Below are 24,913 nucleotides of genomic sequence, written 5' to 3'. Positions count from 1 at the left end.
GGGTGAAACTGAAAGTATAGTTTATAAAACAGTTATATCTTATGAATATATATGAATATTTCATATATTCTGTGCCTATAAAGATGATATAAGAACTTATAAGGATTAATATTCGACCATATTACTATGTGCCTACTACATAGCCACATATAGGCGAAGACTATGTTCAATAATAAAAAAAGGCTATTTTAAAACATTTTAAAAGATTGCATTTATGTTTTGATTGTATTATATTTTATTTATTTTACATAATATTGTATGAAGATATATTGATGTGCTATCTATTTGGAACACCTACTCCTTAATCACACATTCTATTAATTTATCTTAGTTATGAATTAATGACGTGATGATCTAATGTAGCCTGCCTTTTTGACAGTACACCTATCTGACTCATCGTCATACAATCGTGAGTCATGACTCTCATGACTATATTATGTCACTTGGAAAATAATACCTGGCTTACATACAATTATTTTTTATACATTAATTAAGTATTATCAAAAAATTATTCTGTAAACTTTTATTATTTCTTCAATATTTCTAAACCTATTATAGTATAATATAATATAATATATAATATCATATTATGTTGCTACAATTATGCTATTGCATATTTTAGATAACTTCTGAATCCTGAAGTAGGCAGTTTTATCAAATAGTAAAATAAAAACGGAGAAGTCGCTTTATACTGTATGGTTAGTAAATATGTCGAGATACAATTCATGCAAAAAACGATTCTAAATCGAGACAGCGGTAATCTATATATTTTTAAGGACATTTTATTATTATATTTAATATTGCTATTAATTGGTAATACATTTTTTTATTAATAATACGTTGTGGTTGTTTGAATTAATTTTCCCCATAAATAAATCATATAATAGTACATTAATATCATCACTATATTAATTTATAGAATATTTGTTATAAGGTTATAACTTATAACTTATAAGTCATTGCCAACGTACCTAATTAAAAGGTGTGAATAAGCTTGTAGTTAAAAATAGCTTAAAGTGATAAATTTAAATTTTTTTAAATGTCATTATGTATAATAAATAATAATAAAAGAAAATGCCAATTTAAATAATTGGTAAAATTTTCAAGTATCTACGACTTATACTTTTTGAGTAATAACAAAACGCTATTTCGTAAAAATTTAAAATTCAAACGCACTTAAAATTTTTCCTATAATGATGCTTCGAGTTTTCTCTATAACTACTTGAAGGAAAACTAATGGAAAACTTAGTGTTGTATTTTTAATCCTTAGTTATAAACACAAAAATGTTTATGATTTTTCAACTTCAAAATTACTTGCAAATTTTTCGTAAATATTTGAACTATAAATGCTTATTAAAAAAAATTGTGATTAACGATTTTTAATTTTTTTTAGCTACAATAAGAACAAGTCATAAGAAACCTTGTATAGAATTTTGAAGTTTTTTTGGTCGTCCAACATTTTTTTACCGACACTTCAAAAAAAATTCTCAAAAAAATCGAAAATTTCAATGGTCTATAAATAACTCAAAAAAAGTCAAAAAATTTATTAAATTTTTAAACTGTATATATATAACACTAACATAAACATTTGGTTAAAATTTCAAGTATTTACAGCGATTAGTTTTTGAATTACAACCATATAAACAAATCGATTTGGTTGAAAACTGATTTTGCGTAAAAATTCCTGTTTTTCTGTCATTTTTTTTTTTGTTTTCTCGATTTTTTTGAAAACTGTTGGAAAATGTTTACTTTTGACCTCTATAATGCACCAAGGATATTCAATTTTACATCGGAAACCACCCCCAAAGTTTGAAATCGAAGCATTATTTCGACTAGTTATGCTGTACACAGACACGGAAAAAAAAACACACACACACATCATTGTAAAATCAATACATTCATCACTTCGTTCAGAATCTAAAAATAAAAACAATGAGTTTTATTAGTTATTGCTAAATAAATGAAGTATAGTTTTAAATTTTAATGTACTTGTAATTGATTAAATGTTATGCTTGTGGGCTGCGGCAGATTAATGACTATAATATATTAATATTAAACTGTATAATATTTCGATGCGTCGACGAATACGGCGATAACTTTACTCTGAAGTATTTCCGACTGCCGTACTTCCCATTCCCAAAATACTATAAACTATTATTCAGGTTGTTATCGCTTTCACACGCCCGGAAATAACTATGTTCAATGTTGGCTGTTCATATTCTCATAGAGACATCCAACTTTATCCCGAAGACGTAATGATTATTTTATTTTTTCTAAAAGACTAATGAAATTGAATCTAGTTTTATGCAACTATTTGATGGTAAGTTACTCAGATATCAATTTTATATTGTATAAAAAATTATTATATTATTTTATGTAATTGTATTAATTTATTATAATAGTTATAAATTATAAGTATAAATTTATAGATATTAACCTTTATTTTGTAATCGGCTATAATTTAAGATGATATCAGCGCACTATTACTACTATAAATTATAATTAAAATATATTCATATATTATCGAAGGTAGGTATATTATAATATAATATATTATACATAGGTACTATACTTAGTATATGTCTCTTTTGTCTGCCTGCAAACATTTTAGTGTTAAATAGAAATAGTAGTTAGTATTTAGTACAATATTGTACGATAACTAGATAGGTAGGTATAAGATAGCATATTTGCAGTATTATATCGAATTACCTGCACGTGCATGCATATTAATATGTACAAGGAAGTAGGCGTAGTTTGTGCAATATTTTTTGATAGGGTATAAACAATAAGAAATAAGAATTTGAATATAATAATGTCCATGTATATATCGTTTATACAGAGTACAGACTACAGAGTGATTCATGGACTCGCCAAGCTTCATGCTCACTCCCTTTTTCCCTTTATTAATTTATTCAAATTAAATTTAAATATATACATAAACACCATGTAGTCTTCCAATTCTTAAGATTATATTGTATTTGTAGTGTATGCGACGTTGGTGCCACTGGCACATACAATCAAATTGGTTATTATTTAGTTATTAGTAGCTGTTAATTTTAAAAAGGTAATAAGCAGCTTTGTTCAGTTGTTATGTCCATGTTGCCTTGTTGGTTATAATAAAGTTTTTATTAACAATGTTAGTCGTTTAGTTAATTATTTAATAATGCCTGGACATTACAGTATTACTTAAGGATTATTCTGTGGCGATAACAAACTTCTATTTTTCAAGAATCTCTCTTTTTGCTGTGTTTTAGTTAATAATTATATTGATTTATTTTTTTGCACGAGTTTATATCAGTTATTAAAAACGTATATCCTAATATAATTATCATTAAAAATGGTTTTAAAAAATATAAAATTGAACTATTTGATCTATAAAAGTGATGTTGACTCTAATATTGATTATACAAATTTTATAAAATAGGACCATTATCACAAATTATAAATGTTAATATATCAATATTAATCATTAAAATATTGAAATCACCATAGCCCTGTATCTTCCAAACCCGGTATCATGGACCTATTTTATCCTTAAAGCCTACACAATGTTGTATAACTCAAAACTATAGGTACTCATTTAAATTTAAGATGAAATAATTAGCTAAATGATTTACAGTAAAAAAAATGGGGAGAGGTCCTCATTTGAAAAATTGAATAAGGGTGTATCAGGTATCTCTACACAACATTCCTTAAATAGTATAAGAAATCTCAAGAATTAGAATTAGAATTCTTCAAGCAGGTATTTTAAATAATTTCAAAATCAGGTTTTGAGTAACTGCTTAACTGAAGAAACAAGGGGGTGAGTATGGTTTTTGAATCACTCTGTATAAAGACTGGTCGTATACTCGTATAGACATGAAAAATAAAACAATAGGTACATTATTCAACCCGTGTTCGACTCGCGAGTCAAGGACCGTGTGACTGCGCGTAGGTATTATAATATGTATAACAACTAGGGTGACAAAACAAAATGTATATTTTATTTTTTCCTCCCTTTTTAAAATGCAGAATTGGTTGGTATAGCATTGAATAGCTAAAATAAGTTTGACAATATTCGAAAACAAAAATAAAAATAAAATAATAAAATATACATTTTGTCAAGAAAATTAATGTCATTCCTTGGGTTCTAAAAATGTACGTTCGCTGTAAACAAAACTCTTTTTTTTTTTGGTGTTTGAAATTTTTTTATTTTTATTTTTTTATTAAGAAGAATATAATATTTACAATCTATTTTTACAATAATCAAATGACAAAATTTTATTTATATGACATTAGGAATATTTGAAAAGGAAGACCTTCAGTAGTGCCACCTGACAAGAAATTACATTAAGTTAATTATTTGGTAAACAAAACTCTAGAAACCCTAATCCACAATCACAATCACCATGCCAGATAATACGTCTTGTTAGCTTACAACATTTTCGTAAATCCAGTAGACAATCTTTCCGATCTGTGTTTGGGATGCAACATTGCAACGCACTTAATATTGCTATTGGTCACAGTTGTTTTAATGGAGTATTGGTAAACGATATAATCACTTTTTTTCGACCTGAAACCTAAAGATTCAACATTTCACATTTGTAATATTAGTCATATTATATAGTTGTAGATAAATATTTGTCTTATGTCCCGGGTCCCGGCGACCCGGACCGTGCAGATGTTTAGTATAACTATTACACGCGTCGATCGAGTTTTATAATCATATTGACATATAAAGTAAAGAACGTCGTGCAGCAGAGTGTAAAGTAAGTTCCAGGACGACATAATATACGATAATCAAAAAAGTTTACATTATTGGTCCATCTATATCTATACCTATTAAAAGCGAGAGAGATAACTTTGTCGAAAAGACAACAGATTTTTGGAAAGAATAGGTTTAGAACTTGGTACACAAAATATAGGGTATAACGTCGGTATAAGATATTACGCGTAGGTACAGCAGCGGTTCTCAAACTTTTTATTAACCAAATGGTTAATCAATATGTGCTGCTACCATATAAACTCCGCGATAAGAATGCTTATAATAGTATTCTTAGTTCTTGGTAGGTAGCTGGTATTAAGGCTTATAGCTACAAGTCTACAATGTACAATAAAATTAAAAATTAATGCAACCATGACATGTCTCATTTACAAATTACATAATCTTAAAAAAAAGAACACGAATTTTGCATTATGATCTCTAATAATAGGCTGATAAAGCTTAAAAAAAATTTAGGAAATGTTTGGGGGAGCTATTGAAACGTTTGAAGGAGCTTAGCCTTCCCCCTAAAGCCCCCTCCTAATTTGCGCCGATACCAGGGAGCCACGGAGCCCCAAGGGTTCTACACACAGCTTGAGAACCACTGACGTATAAGTTATTAAGCTATCTTTTTCTTAAAACAAAGGCAACCTGCAAGGCAACTATATGATGGCAGAGGATATGGGATACACTTTCCATGAGACATATTAATATGGATGGTTGATATATTTCAATTTTACCTAATCCGTGGTGTATAAATTGGTCAATAAAATCAGAATTATTAACGAATCAAGGAGTATTAATATAATATTGTCATATTGTCACACGAACACAGCAGAAGTTGTAGCGTTCTTCGGTAATCAATGATTATATCTACTACTTCTAAGAAAATTAAAAACATATTATCATGTGTACTTTTCGATAACAATATTATTATATGATATTGCAGTATTTATACGCTTTTGGGGTGGCTAAAGACTAAAGAGTACTTTTACAACCCCGATATTTGTTTAGGGGTTGAAAATGCGACCTGCAAACATTTACACCGCCGACTTGGACCGTACGACATATACCAGTGGTTCTTAACCGGTGTTCCGCGGTCATATACCTAATTATGTATCATAACCGTGGTATCTGATGTCGAGCAATAACCGAAGTCCTTGCCACTATACCTAAGATACCACACTACCGTCGCACGTCGTAACAACAGCTGATGATCGTATTTTCCCATGACCAGTGATCTATATAGAATTATAATAGATCGCAGAAGGCTGTGCGGCGTCGAGAAGTATCATGGACAGGTCAGCCTTCTTCGCGTTGTACCTATTAATAACCTAACGAAAACGTGTAATGCTTTGAGAGTGGTGACTAATGTTTGTGTGCACTCGGATCGGTTTTCACTTTCTTTCTTTTTTTAAAAATCTATTTACCATCGGTCTCCTCTCTCACAGGTCAACAGACGGCGACATTCCCACCACCATCTCAAGTCGTCGCCGAAACGTGTGTGATCAGCTCCGTCAACAGGTACAGTAATAAATCGTATAAGTCTGGCGTCTGGTATAATTATAAATTATAATATCACCATCAAGTAGCATAATAATTATTAATAATATTTCTGCGACGCATCCCGACAGACGCGATAGATAAGTATATAAAGACTAGTAAGACTACGTGCCGTCGCATTGCGAACCAAGCAGCGTGGCCACTGGCGTCTGGCGGCGGTACGCGTCAACGGCCGCAGACTGACCCTCCCCCCACCACAACAAACATCAACACGGCGTAGCCCGGGCAACGCGTGGCCACGTCAGCCGCCGCCGCCGCCGCCGGATCAGCTCGTGATCCGTCGTCACCGACTCGGCGCTGCGTCGCAACGACCGTGTCGCCGCCGCCGCAGAGCGTACCACTGTGGCACTGTGTGCGTGTCCGTTGATCCGTTCGTGTCCGACTGCGAGTGTTTGTTAGTGTGTGTGTGTGCGCGCGCGCGCGCCGTTGATCGATAAAACGGTGACGTCTGCCCTGCTGCGCTTCTGTGTTGCTACACGCCGACCGCTTATCACAGTCCGCGAGCGACGTTATCACGCTGCCGGTCAAAATACGCCAAGTTCCGATACCACCCACATCCACGGTAATAATAATTTGACCGACTATAATAACAATAAATTATTACATTTACTTGCATGTGCTGTCTGATATTGTTCGCCTCACTCATTTGAAGTGTTAACGTCTTGACGATAAATATAGTATTATGTACCTGCCACCGTAAGTATGTTCAACGAGTTCCCAACGAAAGTCATCCTTTATAGCCGGTGTATTCGGTTTTTTTTTTTTAATTTTTTTTTCTAATTTCGTCCCGTTTGACGCAGCTACTTATTGTTGGGTAGACAATGCATTGGTCATGAATATGAGAACACTATTAAAGTGTCATGGGTTCTAGTTTTAGTCATTTTAGAGTCCAATCGATGCATGTGCGATGTATACTCGGTAAATCGGATTAATCGTTCGGAAACGATGCAGGACGAGTACCTTACATGTTGCTGAGAAATAATGTGTTTCGAGTAGCAAAAATAATATTAATTTGATCGCGATGAGTGTAGTCCTTTGAATTTAAAAAAAAAAAAATCAAAATTACGTAGGTTCAGGACTCTGGGAGTTGCTTGTGTACGAAGCGTACGCCAGCTTCGTTATGAGCTCTTTTGTGTGGGTCGTGGACCACGTAATATTATATAATAAAGTGGATCTAGTGTTTTCTAAGATTTGATATTATGAGAATGTCGTATGACGTGTAAAGCCACGCACTTGATATAAGGCACCAGCCTGTCACGAGTATAATATAAGTATAATTATATAAATACTATATTTATATTGACATGATATCATATATATATATATATATATATATACATATATTATAATATATAATAATTAATAACCTAACAATACTAAGTGACATTATCGATTTCCTAAGTGGTTGTTTCAGTAGAAAAATGATTATTCATTTGTGATATTCGCATCTGTTCACAAACTATTTATAGAGGTGTACTCCAATGTGACGTATTACATACTATTATATTCACGAGAGCTTAAAAGTATATTAAAATATTATAATATTATGCATAATGTTGTGAGTATATTTCGATGCGTGGTAGTAGTCGTACTCGTACACGTGCGATTTTTGTTCTGTTCACGCGAGTTCATCTCGTCCTATTAGTCCGCCCAACGGATCGTGTTACTGTACCTAATATCATTACGAACTACTATTATTCAAGAACCGGTGTGCTGGTCTGACGACGATGACACCGCAGTATTCACGAAAATGCAATTGAGTATTTTGAAATAACGACTCGAATAATATCGCATGCTTCGGAGAGGGTAAACTATACGTTAGGTATGTCATTACTCATTATAAATCAATATAATATTATTGTTGTACAAATGTTTTTTTGACGAAGTTCTAGCTTATTACAGCTTGTGACAAAAAGTCAAAAACTAGGTAAAAAATGTATAATATTATATTTTTCTCGTCGCTTATCCATAGGAACTTTATGATTTCTAAATTTCTAATGCTCGGAATTGTATTTCATTAATAATATAGTTATAAATTCATGTATATTGTATTGTCACTTGTCAGGAAGAGTACCTGCAGATGGTGCTTCTTTAATAAGTACATTGAGTTATAGGTATAATATTATACGCATATACATACGTATATAATATGGTATTTACCAGGTATTAAGGTATATATACCATATACGATGAGAAAATATGTATACCATCTTTTTATTAGTTTTCTGCTGCTTCAGACGTGTACCTAATATAAGAAAACAGAATGTGATTGTATAGTGGATACAGAATAATAACAATATTACTGTTTACCTACCTACTCATAATTTTTAGTGCACGGTTATCTGCGTGGTGTATGGTTCCTAATTATTGAGAATTTCAGAGATTACAAAATAGAAATACGATGTATAATTTTATATCATGTTATTCATCTTTTATATTTTCAAGCACTTGTTTAATCGATCTTAAGAGGATGCCACGCGGGCATTTGTTGTCTTCGTCTTACAAACGTACAAGTCACATTTTACTCTGTAGTTTTTAAAATTATAGATTGAATTTATCTGTTATTAAATTTAAAGTCATGAATATTATATCTAGCGCATCTTGGAAGATTTTATTGATATTATTTTTAAATAAGTTAGATCGTTCATAATAAAATGTACAAAAACAAAAAAAAAGTTTAAAAATGGTCATAACTTACTTAAAAATTATAATATCAATAAAATCATTCGAGATCCTCCAGATAATATTCTTGCCTTTGAATTTTATAAGATGTAAATTCACTCTAACTTTAAAAATTACAGGGTAAAACGTATTATTGTAAACGTAAACTTGTCCATGTTGTGTGTTTGTAAGACAGAGAAAACAAAAGCACGTATGGCGTCCTCTTAACTATTAAATTATTAATACGTCTTCACTAAACATTGATAAGTTTATTGTAAAATCAAATACCTATTAAGTATTAATTAATAAATGTTATTAGTATAATGAAATAACTAAAAAGATGTATAACTATAAGTACTAATAACAAATGGACAAATGGTATATTATATTTAAATTTTTACTTCTCAATACTTTTTAAATTATGGGCATACACAATATTCCATAATCTACCTACATGTTTTTATGAGGATCATGATGTGCATAATTTACAGTAAATAATTACAGTAAAATATTAAATGACAAATCATGCATAACATTATATAATTAACTATGATCGTATCTATTATCATCATGGTAACTCAACTACTGCAATATGAAATCATATATTTTCGTATTTCAAAGAAATCGTTATATATTTTTTTTTTAAATTAAATTTGTAAATTAAGTATAAATATGTAGACACCTGTAAATATATAATGTCACGTAGTCATGTATAATTTTAACTATAGATTTTTAGAATATGAATAGTATAATATTACCTATAAACTATAAACTATACCTATAGATAAAATTAGTTACTCAGAAATGATTCATGAACCTATTACAAATATTTGAGTTTCAGTTGATATAAAATATTTTATATACTTTGGATTTGAAGAATTAGTCATTAAAAGTGTAAGTTAATTTTTATTTAAAATACGTGATAAATAAAATTAATAATAACAATAATAATAATTAATATGGTTGCATTATAGTTGTATAATACTTCTGATAATTTATAATCCTTCATTCTTCACATTCCATATTAAGACACTAATATTATATTATACTAGTATAGGTACTACGATACCTATTTCCTTTATATTATGTTACGTAGAATACGCATAAATAAGTATACCAACACTATATTACATCAGTTGTAATCATCCATCGGCCATAACAGCAGATCAGACAATTTCATTAATCAGTCGGTCAATATTTTCCTTTAAGGTTCATTAGCTAAGCTGTCTAGAAACTATATAGACTAACTAATTAATTCAATCCAGTTAGGACTATTTAACAAGCAAGCTTTTACTATGAAACGAAAAAAATTTATTCGATTGCTATAATAAATATTTATTTTAACTTCTTAATTTAATTAATTTAATTTTAAGTTGGTAAACTATTAAAGTTATCAATAGAAACACGTACAAGTATATTAAAAAGTTTATAATTGTATACAGTGTATATAGTATACTTAACTTTAAAATATAGTACCCCTTACTACATAATTCGTGATAATTTATATTAATTAATATATTATAAGCAATATTGAACATTATCTCACTAAGGCACTAATTTTTGTGGATTTTATATTTTAACTCTTTTTCTATCATAATTCTCATTGTTTTTAAATAATTTCAATTTTCACGAGTTACATTTTTATATTCATAAATTATGAACACTTCTGTGGCGATATTAAGGGGGGGGGGGGTGCTTGGGAGTTAAAGCACCCACCGCTCTGCGTATTGAACTTATATCTTTTTATAAATTACTTTGATATCTGCAGGTATCGCGTTAGGTTAGTACTAATAGTAAACTACTACCAACAACTTTTTTCACTCCGAAATTGTTTTTAAGTTCCTAAGAAGCTTTTTATTATCAACAATCAACATAGCATCCACCATAAAAAATCCTAGATCTGCTACTAAACAATTGTAGATTTAGGTATAGCTGTCAGTTTTAGTTTGTAGTTTCACCTATAGATAATTAATCATCTTCATATACTTCATACTCTATACTCTAATAAAGTCTAAGTTTAAAATTAAATATCGTTTTTAAAATTAATAGATATTTAATTTTTCTATACCTAAGAAAATAACGTTTACTTATGCATATTTTAAATAAAAATTATACTATATTTAATATTTTATTATTTGTATTAAGTCAATTAAAATAGACAAATTTTATATGATGTTAATGATGCATACTTTGCATATTATTTGTAAACATTTATCAATTATTAATGTGTGCCGCCAAGTAGGTATAATAATACAATGTAGTGTAACTGCAGTATTAATGTTTCCAATTAATCATCAATAATACAACTACGATACATTAGTATACGCTGTATATTGCAGTTAAGAATATTTATTTATAAGGAATTAATGGTTTTGCGGTAAATTATACGCAATACTACGTCATACGCATTTATACATCTATTACCTTTCGGCCACATTTTTCAAAAAAAAAAGGTCGGTCGGGCCACGGCCATGGCTGTCGTCAACATGGGCTTCGGCGCCACTGAAAAACACACATTTATACCTATATAGTATATGGTATGTTGAATGAAATTTTATAATAGTATATAACAAAAATTTTATTAATGTAAAATTGTAAACATATTTAATTCAATATACGAACACTAGTTGGAAGTATTGTAAAGTTAATTGATTGATTGTTAATGATTTTAAATTCATAAGAAATGTAAGCAATTTAGTAGTACGTATATATAATATTATTATCCGGTAAGTGATATACGTTGGTGGCTAGATGGCCGTGAAATTAGCGTAGGTATGTTCAACCGTGACGGTTGGTAGTACCGTAGGGATTCCAAAACATGCGCAGAGTTATGGTTAGGAATGAAAGGAAGACGTTTTACCATTTTTTTCCCCCTATTGTTGTTTATTGTTCGAGCCTTCGAGGTGAGTAGTTTTATACACATTTATTCTTTATGAAAAGTCCAATATGTGACGATGTGTGTTGACTCCTGAGTTGATAGTTGCGAGTGTGCTCTTCTCCAACAATTTACTTACCGAGATTTATGCGAATAATATGACTTAGTGAGTCCGCGAGCGTGCAGGCAGTCATGCCATTGACTCTGGTTTATTGTATGGCTTGAATATTGAAACGGAAGTTAGAATAGTAGTTTTGAAATACCTATTGTGAAAATCATATCAATATTGTTACTTTTGTTTTGAAGTCCACAAAAAATAACATAATTGATAGACAGTAGGTGATATTTTGTTCTTCTGAATATTTGCAAAATGCGTTCAATTGTCGTATGGTATAGTTCAACTAGATAATATGAGATACTATTAGAGCTAAGCGTTGCATAATTATGATTTTTAATTTTACTACCCTTAATTGGTGCGAGTTGCGTTTAATATTCGGCAGCTATTTCATTCTGATCAGTGGCACTAACGTCTTTAAAAATCATGTTGTGAAATCTTGATCCTGTCGGCTACCTATATTCTACCACCCACCCCATATAGACCATGTTATCCCGCAATAGTGAATGACGTGTGATACTATAAATATTGAATAATAAAAACATAATATATTATTTTCTTGTTCCTGTTAACATAGTGCCCGCCGATGTACTCCATACAAAAATAATATGATTAATATGTGGCTGTACGCAACAAGTAGTAAAACATCATATTATAGCGATCGAAGCCACTGCTTCAGCTCGGTTTCAGGTATTCGATAATTTTCTTAAATTACAATAATTACCCCCAAGGTCTTATGTTCTATAATTCCGAGATTGTTCCTCACGGAAAATGGTATTACCATTATGGGTGGCGAACAATGCGTTTTCACCCGAGCCTTCGTTCACTGCAGGTAAATACAGCACAAAGGTTTAGAAAACTAAATTTTTATTTATGTTTTTATCATTTGATCTCGGAGAAATGTAAGCAGCGGATACATTACGTTTTGATTTGTTAAGGTCTTGCCATAGCTTGCCTTCTGCTACTTGCCGTCATCTTACGGGCCGCGAGGCATGGTGAATATCTATTAGTGGACATAAGTGCGTATGAGTCAGTCGACAGCTGATAATAACAGGAAGCGAGCAAACTCGTGTACACTTATCGACTGCAGATAAATCCGGACTGATTTATGCACTTATTAAGGCAGAGATATTCAAACTTTTTCATATTGCAGCTCCTTTGTGTGCTCACAACATTTTGACACCTCCCAAAATTTTATGAAAAACTTTGAATAATACGGATACAATATTATGGCCATATTGGTTGATAACAACAGTGACTTTTGTTCTAAGAATAAAACTTCAAATGGTAGCGTGATGTGTTTCGTTATCGGTCCCATCATCACGATACAAAAATAATTTTTATAATTTATATTAATTGTATTATAATATTGGCTTCCGGACTTCCGGTACTACTCGGCTCTCTTCGCCAACTCTCACGACATATAGTTTGAATATCTTTGTGTTAAGCGGCTGTGGTTTAAAGGAGAAGATTTCAAGATTTTATTAAAAGGTTGTGTTATATGAATAAATAACTAAAAAATACGATTTAATAAAATGTAATGTATGATATAGTATGTTGTATGTACTTATAAGTACTTAAAATATTGTCATATTTTTTAAGTATATTATATACAGTACAAGCGCACTTTTTATGATGTTCCATTTGAAATTTTGACTATTTAAATATATACTTAGATAAAAATTAGTTTTATCAGAATAAAATAAAATACTCAAATGTTAGATTACTGTTGTATGGGGCTCAAAAGTTATTGGTGTTATATATTTTTCTGAATGTTCTCGATTTATAGCTGAACAAGCTAGAAATTCATTTCATATTATTTATGACGAGTTCAAAAACGAAAATTTTAAATATATTATATTTTAGCGTTTAGCCAATGTTACCTATACATTATACAATTTAGAAAAAAAGTGCATATACCTATTTCTTGATGTTTATATGCATATTCAATATTTCTTTGTATTGTATACGACTACTCAATGATGAACGCATGTTTAAGTATTTTCATTATCTTAAAATGTGTACAAGTAAGCAAAAATCCAAATTTTTCTATCAAAATTTTTGATGACGCAATATGTTTTTATTACGGACTGACGATGACGATTCCTACGATGACATATTATCGTTTTCTATTAGACCTCTTTCGCTTAAATTTCAACAACATTATAGTTATTGATTTTATAAATAATATACTCTTATGCAACATTGATATAGGTGTACCAAATACCTATGCAACTATCTACTATATATTTACATGCATATTTGATCGATTTTAACTTCTATATAACTCTTGAGCCTTATGCCACGTATAATATGTACAAATGATATATGTCAGATTTGCAAAAATACTATACCTAACTAAAAATATAATGTTTTCGTCATTATACTAATAAATAAATTCGTTTAGAGCGAATTAATTTTTATAATTAATTACTATTTAATTAATATAACTATAAAAGTACCTGAATATTTTTTGAGGATATTGTTTTTATAAATGTAAGTTAATACCTACATAAATACCTACTATAATATTTTTTATGCTCTTCTGGACACTATCATATAGTTCTGATTATAATTATTATAGATAGTTTATTACTTATTAGTGATATTAAAAAATAATAGAAATAATAAGCGACATAATTACCACAACGATATACTAATGATGACTATATAATAAGTTATACATTAAAACACTCAATTATTTTATCTGTTTTCATTTCCGCACACAAATTTGTGTAATATACTATAGAATGTTATTACTCGGTTGGTATCTAACCACTTCTGATATAATGATATAATATTGTATTAATTTAATTTAATCATAAATATATAATGTAATACAATATACTAATAACTGTAGAGTGTACAGTGCACATTAATTTATTTCAAATTCACACGGTACACATCAACACACGAAGAGGTATGATTTATGAGTTATCTTATATCTTTAAAAATTGCTTTAAAATTAGTAACTAACGACTCAGTTTTTTACGTCTTAATAAAAAAAAATAAACAATAACATAAAAAGTTTCCACTCATTTATGGTAAACGTTAAGAAGGATAAAAAATGTGACATCAATTAATATTCAAATATTTGTGTATCGATTCGTATTAAAATAGCATATCACCATAGATATGCATACTACATACCTTAAACCTAATGTGTTTGGTTAGGATACTCTTGATACCTAGTCAATATTATGACGTATACCTACTAATAATTTTATTACAGTGATATTAGTTTTTAATTGCGTAGCATTTAAAAGTGAACTTCTTTAAGTTATTTTCCAAATGATCATATATTGCATTCCGCATATAAATTTCTATTCAATTATTGATATTATAATATATAGTATAATAAATATAATATATATTTATTGTTAGGTATATAGTATTTATTATACAAGGCGTAACGGAAATGTATGAAAAATGAAACATTTAAAAGATATGGCATTTTCTGTCATATCTTTTTGTTAAACACTGTCACACTGTATATAGGTGTTTAGTGTTTATTTATACTTCATAAATGATAAATTAGGTACCTATTGAAAATCAAATATCAAATAAAATATAATATTGCAATTACTATTTTTTATAATAATTAAGGTTCAAATGAGAGCAAAGGTAATTAAGTATTAATAAAGAAGTAAAATGGTGTAAAAAAATTGATATTTACATTGTCCAGTCTAGGCCTACTAGTTTTGGAAACAACCACTGTATTAAAATAGTATAGCAGTAAAAATCTATTTTCTTAAGGGTGACATATATCTTATCGTATATGTATACATTGTAATTGGCATCGTTACAATATATCATCATGTCAAATTAATAACAAATAGTAAATAGATTATAATGACATGAAAAATGGTTATGCCAGCATTACATTAATGGCAAGTCCATTTCGACCAAAACCATACCCTTACCTTTTCGGCTGATTCACTGTTCGATTAAAATCGTAACCTTCTCTTTTTGACCAAAAAAATTCATATAATAAATTTAAAATAATAAAACAATGATATACAATGTTTGTCAATAATTATTAAGTATAATATAAGTTTAAAAACAATGTTAATTTAATGGTATTTTTACAATTTAAATAATTTTCTATATTTAATTTTATAACATTTTATGCAATTTATATAATTTTAATAATATTCTATAAGTATAACATAAAGTATATAATATTAATTAGTATTACTAATATTTGCCATTATTTTACAACAATTATATTCTTATACGTTTATTTTTTTACATATACGAGGTGTAACAGATAGAATCTGATTATAAAAAAAATTTTGATGGTAAAAAGATTTATCTAAGTCAAATAGTTTATTTTATAGAATGTTTCTTTAGATTCAATATTTTTTGGGTTAAATTAATTTGGAACACAATAACTTTTAAAAAATATGATTTTTGAGAATTTGCATGCTGATATGGGTATATTTCTTAAATTATTTATTTATCACATAATATTTAAAAAAATTGTCATAAGAAGAACTGGCATAACATTTTTTTTTTTTTTTTTGTCAGGTCTTTCTATTACACTCTATTTATTATAATTATACACATTATTGACAAAAATTGATTATTATTATATTTTTTTTTTAAATAATAGTATACATATTGCATATTGTGACATTAATATGTATAGATATTAAATATTCTTATATTTTAAACAATTTTCTACATTTTATTTTAAATGTATTATATAAATTTTTGTTTTGGTCGAAAAACTAACCTTGAAATTATAAATTTATTTTGATACATGATGTTTGAAAATGTTTGGAACCATTCATATATTTATTACTTGACTAATGGGAGGAAACTAGTGTGCACCCGAAAAGAGAAGGGTACGTTTTTGGTAGAAAACGATCATGTGCCCACGCTGAGCAACGGTTGTATACACTTGCAAGTTGCGACATGCAGGTCAATGGTCAATTGTTACAATTTTGCACTTTATTATATAGAACATTTAAACATTTCAATAATATTTTATTACCTATGTTGATTATTTATGAAGAATGTGTGTTCTTGTTCTGATTTAAGATTATTGTTTTAAATTTAACAGGTTTTCATAAGCTGCTAAAGACACTATGGCGGTCACAAAAATATGCTGTATAGGCGCTGGATATGTTGGTGGACCCACGTGCAGTGTAATAGCAATGCAGTGTCCACACATAAAAGTCACGGTTGTAGACATAAGCGCTCATCGAATTTCCCAGTGGAACTCAGAGAAATTGCCCATCTATGAAGTGATTAAAAATATTAAGTGGTATTTTTTAACTTTTTTCATATTTGTACTCAACATTATGTCATTTTTAGCCCGGACTCGATGACATTGTAAAAAAACGCAGAAATGTAAACTTGTTCTTTTCCACAAACATCGAAGAAGCTATTCAAGAAGCAGATTTAATTTTTATTTCTGTTAACACCCCTACAAAGACGTTTGGAGTAGGCAAAGTAAGTAGCGTGAATATTTACCTGTTAAAAAAAATAAATTTTATGTCCTTATACGGTCCGAACTTGAAAAAGTATTTTTTTCATCTATCTGGAAATTCATTGGTCCAGAACGGTGTAAAATTATTCCCTATAATCCCGGTACGGTATCATGTACCATAATGTATTACAATCTCAGTGCGTTTTTTTACACTGGTTCGAGTGAATTATTTCATTGTAATTATGTAATATTTAAATATCATTGAAAACAATAAAAAACGAGTACCTATAGATAACTGCAGATGTAGGGAATTAAGAATGCACACTTTGCGCACCAAACAAGCATCCGACAAGAGCATTATTTCTTTATTGGATCGTTTTTTAATAAAAATTATATCATAAAAGAATTAAATTATAAAGGGTATTTCCATCTATTCTCAGCATTTAAATGTACTTATTAAAAATGCACATTAATTTACTGCAGTCAGTCAGTTTTTTCACCAATAGAATAAAAGAACGGTACATTTTGATGATACATTAAAATTGAGAATATAATATGTTATGAGAATCCTTTATATTTTTTATTGACTTACAGAGTAAAATCATTGTCAGCAAAAAAAAAAAAATTATTAATCCAAACTCATGTTAGACTTGAATCTTGAATATGCTAATATTATGAACTATAGTAATGTCAATAATGTATAGAAATAAATCGGTATTGTATTAAGTATAAATATTCTGTTTTAAAATTTAAAATACAGTTTAAACATATTTCATAGGCACTTGTTTACATCATAATTATAAAGCAAATTAATGGCATATAGGAGATGACACTTCCATTTTTAATTCGTGCTTATAAAATTATACTTAGACTATAAACTGCATAGGCGCAAATCCACTTAGTACTCGGGGGTGCTCAAGTCTCTCCAAAATCAACTTTTCACTTTATCAGTTACTCTTGAAAGGCTACACCGCTCACACTTTCTAAAAATCACAAATACTCTACAACATATTCAAAAAAAAAATATATATATATATAAATAAAACAGAAGATTATTATCGAATAAATTGATATATGTACATATTTTAAGGCAATAGAAACTTTTATTATAAGTTATAATGTAATTAATGTACATTAAAACAAGTTAAACAGTTAGAAAAAAAAATTGTCCTGTATATCAAAATATAAATCAATAAATTTATTTAAAATATAGTTGCAAGAGACTATTTTTTGAAAAAAATATTAAAAGTATTTTAAGTATGTACTAAAAACGATATAAATATATATAATATAAAATATAAATTATTATTACTCGTATTTAATACGGGGGTAGGCACTAATTTTGCCTTTGGAGGTGCTGGGCACCCTTAGCACCCCCGGAATTGACACCTATATGACTGTGCACGCGCGCGCGCATGTGTGTGTGTGTATGTGTGCGAGCGTACATTAATTAAAAATATTAAGAGGCCGTTGCAACCGCATGTGTTGTCTCCGTCTTACACACGTACTATATAGCAAATGTTCGTTCACTGATTTCAATAGTGTGCTGATAGTTTTGATATTAGAGTGAACTAACCCACTATGAATATTTTTGGTAAAAACATCTGCAGTTTTCTTGCGTTGTTTTTTACAATATTTTTTTCAACAAGATATGTACATTTTAAAATATTTATACAATTATACTTTATGTACTCATTTATAAATGTAATATTATAAAAAATCAACGAAATAACACAGACTTACTTAAAAGTTTGATAATAAGCCAATTCACTGTAACATAAAAACTAACAGCACACTATTGTCACTATTGAAACTAGGTAGTGAACGAAAATTTACTATGTGTACGTGTAAGACGGAGACAACAAATGTGGCTAAGACGTCCTCTTAAGTTAAAGTATTCATATTGTCTTAGAACACAATTCCAGGTAATCCTACACGACGACTGAAAAGAAAACGGTGTCGATATTTACTGAATGAATAAATTAAAATTATATAAAATAAAAATAATAAACAAATAGGTAGTGCTTTCACTGGATGGCTTCTTCCCTCAAGTTTTCATGTAAAAAAAAATATATATATATATCACATATTCTTATTGAACCCAAGGGTACAGATTGTATATTTCTTGTTAAAATTAAAAAAAAAATACATAAAAATATTGTCTTAGTTATAAAATTGAAAATGCCATATTGTAGGTATTTACAAAACACCGAACATAATTTGATATTAATTATTTTTGCTATTTATATTATAGGGACGTGCTGCCGACTTAACGTACGTTGAAAACTGTGCTAGAACTATTGCCCAAGTTTCAACTAGTGATAAAATTGTAGTGGAAAAAAGTACAGTCCCGGTGCGTGCAGCGGAGAGCATATTAAAAATTTTAAGTGCTAATCACAAGCCAAATGTTAAATTTCAAGTAAGTTAATATATTTTTACGTTATATATATGATATTATGTATGCATATTTAATGGTTAGTCTACTCGGATGATTCAATATATTGTATCGTACCATTTTACTAGCTGTAATCGACCTTGACGCGTACAAGGTAAATACATTATAGTAAATAATACAATAATTTGTTTGTCCACTTTCAAAATGTTTATCTCGCATACGAGATGAAATTTGAACGAAAACCATTGTGGTTTGGAACTGTGCATTATAGTATACGTTATTATTTGTTACTATATATATAGGTATTATCTAATCCCGAGTTCTTGTCAGAAGGCGTGGCTGTTGAAAACCTATTAAATGCAGACCGAGTTCTTATAGGACACGAAGAGACCGCCGACGGTTTGTGGGCTTTTAAGGAACTCAGTAAAGTCTATTCAAATTGGATACCCGAAGAGAAAATCCTCAGGACGAACACTTGGTCTTCGGAACTAACCAAATTGGTAAATTCAAAGCGTGTTTTACTTGTCTTATTATAATAATTAATAAGTATATTATGGTAACATTTACCAAAATGTATCATGTTCACAGGCGGCTAATGCATTTCTAGCTCAACGGATTTCCAGCATTAACTCAATGTCAGTTATATGTGAAGCGACTGGTGCAGATGTCAGTGAGGTGGCTAAGGGCATAGGCCTCGATTCCAGAATTGGGCCAAAATTTCTACAAGCGTCAGTCGGTAAATATTATTTGTGTGAATCCTTGTTTCCTTATAACATCTGATTTGACAAACTTAAATTTGTTTTCAATTGCTGGACACATTTTGCCTAAAAAATACAAATAATATTTTAAAGGTTTCGGAGGCAGTTGTTTTCAAAAAGATCTACTAAATTTAGTTTACATATGTGAATGTTTAAATCTTCCACAAGTAGCTGTTTATTGGCAACAAGTATAATAATCGTTCTATTTATATAACTTTATTATCTATATAGTGTTACAATAGGTATTTGACAAATAAAATTACTGTGATCGATTTTTATCTACAGGTACTGGACATGAATGTTTATCAAAAATCTAGATTTTCAAATAAAGTTATTGAATCATTGTTTAATACGGTCACTGGTAAAAAAATAACAATGTTTGGATTTGCGTTTAAAAAAGACACGGGTGATACTCGTGAGTCACCTGCAATACACGTTGGTAAGACGTTACTCGATGAAGGAGCAAAACTCAATATTTATGACCCGAAGGTGAGTTCGACGAACAATAAAAGTATGGTGAAATATATTATATAAAATGTGAAATTCTATAAAAGGGAAAACAACATTTGACGACTGACGAGGATGCTGTTTTATTTTCTAATGATCAATGTAAAATACCTACGGTTATCTATTATTATCGTTATTCACAGAACCTATATGTATACGAGTGTCTCATTCTTATTCTTTATTTAAATTATCAATAATTATATCTCATTTATTTCAATTTCATGTTTAATAGCTGTACTATAATACCTATATTAGTTTGTATAATTGTAGGTTCTATCTACAAATCACATAATTTAAAATTAATTGACATCATTACTCATTACACAAGATATAAAATTAATAATAAGAGTTGTACAGCATATGTAGGTATTTAATTGAAACATTATGATGTGAACTTGTTTTTTAAAAATAAGTTGAACAGAATATTGTGATAAAATACCTAGGGCTATCGTTAAATCATTTATCGAATCATCTCTATGGTATTATTTTGGTACATAATTTGTTTATAGAAAAATAAATCATTGATTTTAGGTGGAACCAGAACAAATCCAAAAAGACCTCACGCATCCTTACGTCACAGATAATCCAGAAAACGTAATTAGGTCTATTGAAATCCACAATAATCCATACACAGCTGCAGACTCTACACACGCTATTGTAATATGCACCGAATGGGACGAATTTGTGGTAATTTTTTACGAAATAATCATTTTATTATAAATATAATAATATTTATGTGACTCGGTGAGGCGAGGTCGTACGCTCAATCTGTGGAACGCACTGAGCGTGCGTACCGGCCGCAATTGCTAGCTCCCGGATGGGTGACCGCCCGGAATTTTTAGCAACATATCCTTGCCACACATATACAAACCAGTGGCGTATTTAGGATTTTTTCTAGGGGGTGGATGACAAGAACTGTAGTAAACAGACCCGTGGGGGGCTACGCCCCCCACACCCCCCAACAACACAACAATGACATAATTACTTTAAATTGCATATAAATATTTATTTTTATAATATATAATTTTCATATTATAATACATCTTAATATAATCAGTAACAATCTCAGTAGTCTCATTTAATACTTATAAAAGAAGGTCAATTTTTCTTGGGTCTAATGCCAGCTCATCTATGATTTCATCAACTTTTATTTTCCCATAGTCACTATGCCCTCTCAATAGAATTTCTTCACGTCCACACAACAAAACACATTCTATGATCGGAATCAGTCTTTTTCTATTTTCGATGATTTTAGCACGTCTGTGGAGTGTTGGTAATAAAAATATAACTAACCATATAAAGTGTTATAGTTCTACTACATAATATACTCATGCAACTCATTTTACAGTATTGCATTGAGTTTTGTTAAGCTGACCTGTTAGAATCTATTTTTTCAACTATTGTCGGCTGGTTATTTTCTTTTATTCTAATAAAATGTTCAGAGTCAGTAACTGAAGCAATATGATATTCTCTAGCTTGATGAACACCTAAAGTCTGTACAGATAAGTGTAAGATAAGTTTTAAAAGATCAAAAAAACAATTATATTTTGGTACAATGTTTTTTTTTTTTTTACTCTATGTGCATTTTTAAACTGCTGGAAAGGAGATATTACAAGATTTCCCAAAGGCTGGTTTCCAACACCACCTGTATTACCAGCAAATACTACGCAGTACTTGCAAAAAGCACCATTTAAAGCTTTAGAATAAGCAAGCCAAGAATATTTATCAAGCCATGCATACTGAAATTTTAAGCTCCTGCCTTTATTAAGTTCCAATAACGGAAAGTCATAATTTTTTTGGGGCTTCCATACATTTTTTAAAACCTTGAACAGTCAAAATACCATTTTAATTACCTATAGTCTTATAATCTATATAATAATTAACTCTTACCAATAGTTTTTCTTCGTCAGATAGACGTCGATTGACAAACAAACTTATATCGGTTGAAATTACATCGTTACAAATAGGTACCTGTGTATAGGTATATGTGTTTGTATTACAAACACGAATTTTACCAGCCTACCAACTTAAAAACCTACAAAAATAACACTCGCCGCACCACCCCACACCCAATGGCGTATGTTGCCGTGGGTTCTTCGCTGATAAAAAATAATAATAATATTTATTATAAATTTAAAGTTGAAAAGTATAATATCTATACATTTATTCATTTAATTAAAATTATTTCATCATACAAATAATAAAAAGCATTTCGTTTTATAACAAATTTTTTCTGTCCTTTATTAGGATGTCATATATGTTATATACATATTTACTTACACATCTGTTTTAAAATTTGTATCCAATATTTAGAATTTACGTATTTGATTCCGATTATTGATCCAAATTTTAAAGATAATACATATTTTATAATGTTTTAAATTTTTAATACAAAATACACATTTATTTCCGATGAAAAATTATCATTATTAAAAATATGGTCTAATGCTTTTACTCTACTAATAGTTATTTCTTATTTGCAACCAACCGATGTATTATTATGTTCTAGAACTTGGATTATGAAAAAATTTATAAACGTATGATAAAACCAGCATTTATTTTTGATGGTCGCAAGATTCTGAACCATGAAATCTTGGCCACAATTGGTTTCCAAGTTCATACAATTGGAAAGCGTTGAATTTTAAAATGTATGGCGCATATTGTCTTCCATTTAACCATATCGATTAAGTATTCTTGCCACCACTAGAAAATATCAGTAATTATATTATATATTTTTTTACATTTATACTTCATAGTTTTTACATAACCTTAACACCTTATTGATCAATTTATACATGACATGGCCTCATACTTAAAATAAGAAATGAATTACTATAAGTAGTAAGGATATATATATTTTAATGTTGTAACTATATAAAATGTTTAAATATATATTTTTGTCTGTATTCTAAATTTTTATTATTATTGATAAACTAATTATACTTTTAAGTTATATTGATTGTCATTTAAAGGGAAAATATTGTAATATCCAAGTTAAGTTAAAATGTAAAAAGAAAACAAAAAGTTATTATGAATTTTTCAAACGGTAGTCATCTAATTAAGCTTTCTAACTAACATTTATACCAACACGGTACTTAATTTATATTTATGTTGTTATTACAGTAATAATGTATACTGCTATACGTATGTATATCTATGTCGTTTTGATGTATTATTTTTTTTAAGCCTATTATCATTTACATAAAATTGTGTAAGAAAATTATAACTACTTAATGCAATAATGCGAATACGAAATAATAAAATAATTTTTTTTAGTTTATATAAGTATGTCTGTTTTATATAATGCATAAATTATTTGATGAAAAGTATTATCTATTATTCTATTTTGATTTTAACTGAATGTGATACATTTTTATATCTTAACGTACAGAGTTATTTATAAATCATGTCAAATATTAATTTTATTGTATTGTTATTATTTTATTTTAGATTATTCAAATTTAGAAACACATTCTGAGAATGTATTGTAGACGAATGTAATGATTGTACAATAATTGAATGATGTGTTTTTAAATTTATTATTAAAATATTATACATATTAGGCGTCTACCTAAATGGTTTAATTTTTGTAATTAAATAACATGATATTATGTCCTATAAGTTGGGTTATGATAAAACTAGCATTTATTTACGATGATCACAAGGTTTTAAATCATGAAAACTTGGCCACAATGATTGGTTTTCAAGTTCATAGATTCGTACAATTGCAAAACATAAATATGTAATTGTAAGAAAAAAACAATTGTATTGGTTCATTAAATGATCAATTATTTATACTTAAAATTTAGATGGTAAGAATATTATACTTGTAAGAATATAAAATATATATTTATTTAATTA

General features: G+C 29.1%; 1 protein-coding gene across 3 annotated transcripts; it reads left to right on the top strand.

The window, feature by feature from the left end:
• The first annotated feature begins 6,060 nt into the window (after positions 1–6,060).
• sgl (UDP-glucose 6-dehydrogenase sgl) lies at positions 6,061–24,913 on the top strand. Of its 3 annotated transcripts, none has more exons than XM_089221815.1 (10): positions 6,061–6,265; positions 17,024–17,207; positions 17,278–17,415; positions 19,647–19,811; positions 20,090–20,287; positions 20,376–20,523; positions 20,639–20,733; positions 20,831–21,034; positions 21,584–21,739; positions 23,562–24,913. In XM_089221815.1, exons 2-10 carry the CDS (start codon positions 17,049–17,051, stop codon positions 23,688–23,690), a joined length of 1,392 nt encoding a protein of 463 aa, XP_089077941.1. In that variant the 5' UTR covers positions 6,061–6,265; positions 17,024–17,048; the 3' UTR covers positions 23,691–24,913. The 3 variants fall into 3 exon arrangements, with proteins under 3 accessions (XP_089077941.1, XP_089077940.1, XP_089077942.1); XM_089221814.1 differs by lacking the exon at positions 6,061–6,265 and adding an exon at positions 6,636–6,866; XM_089221816.1 differs by lacking the exon at positions 6,061–6,265 and adding an exon at positions 7,916–8,126.

This window comes from Diuraphis noxia, unplaced genomic scaffold (genome assembly GCF_037042655.1).
Source record: "Diuraphis noxia isolate RWA-SAM2 unplaced genomic scaffold, SU_Dnox_SAM2 contig0003, whole genome shotgun sequence".
In the NCBI taxonomy this organism is placed as follows: Eukaryota; Metazoa; Arthropoda; class Insecta; order Hemiptera; family Aphididae; genus Diuraphis; species Diuraphis noxia.
The sequence above is the reverse complement of the archived record's forward strand: the minus strand, read 5'-3'. Positions and strand labels throughout refer to the sequence as shown.

Excerpts from the sequence above, each read along its gene's own strand:
- sgl (XM_089221815.1), top strand. The coding sequence starts at position 17,049 with ATGGCGGTCACAAAAATATGCTGTATAGGCGCTGGATATGTTGGTGGA. Across the intron at positions 17,208-17,277 it reads AGAAATTGCCCATCTATGAA|CCCGGACTCGATGACATTGT; the intron begins GTGATTAAAAAT and ends TGTCATTTTTAG. Across the intron at positions 17,416-19,646 it reads AGACGTTTGGAGTAGGCAAA|GGACGTGCTGCCGACTTAAC; the intron begins GTAAGTAGCGTG and ends TTTATATTATAG.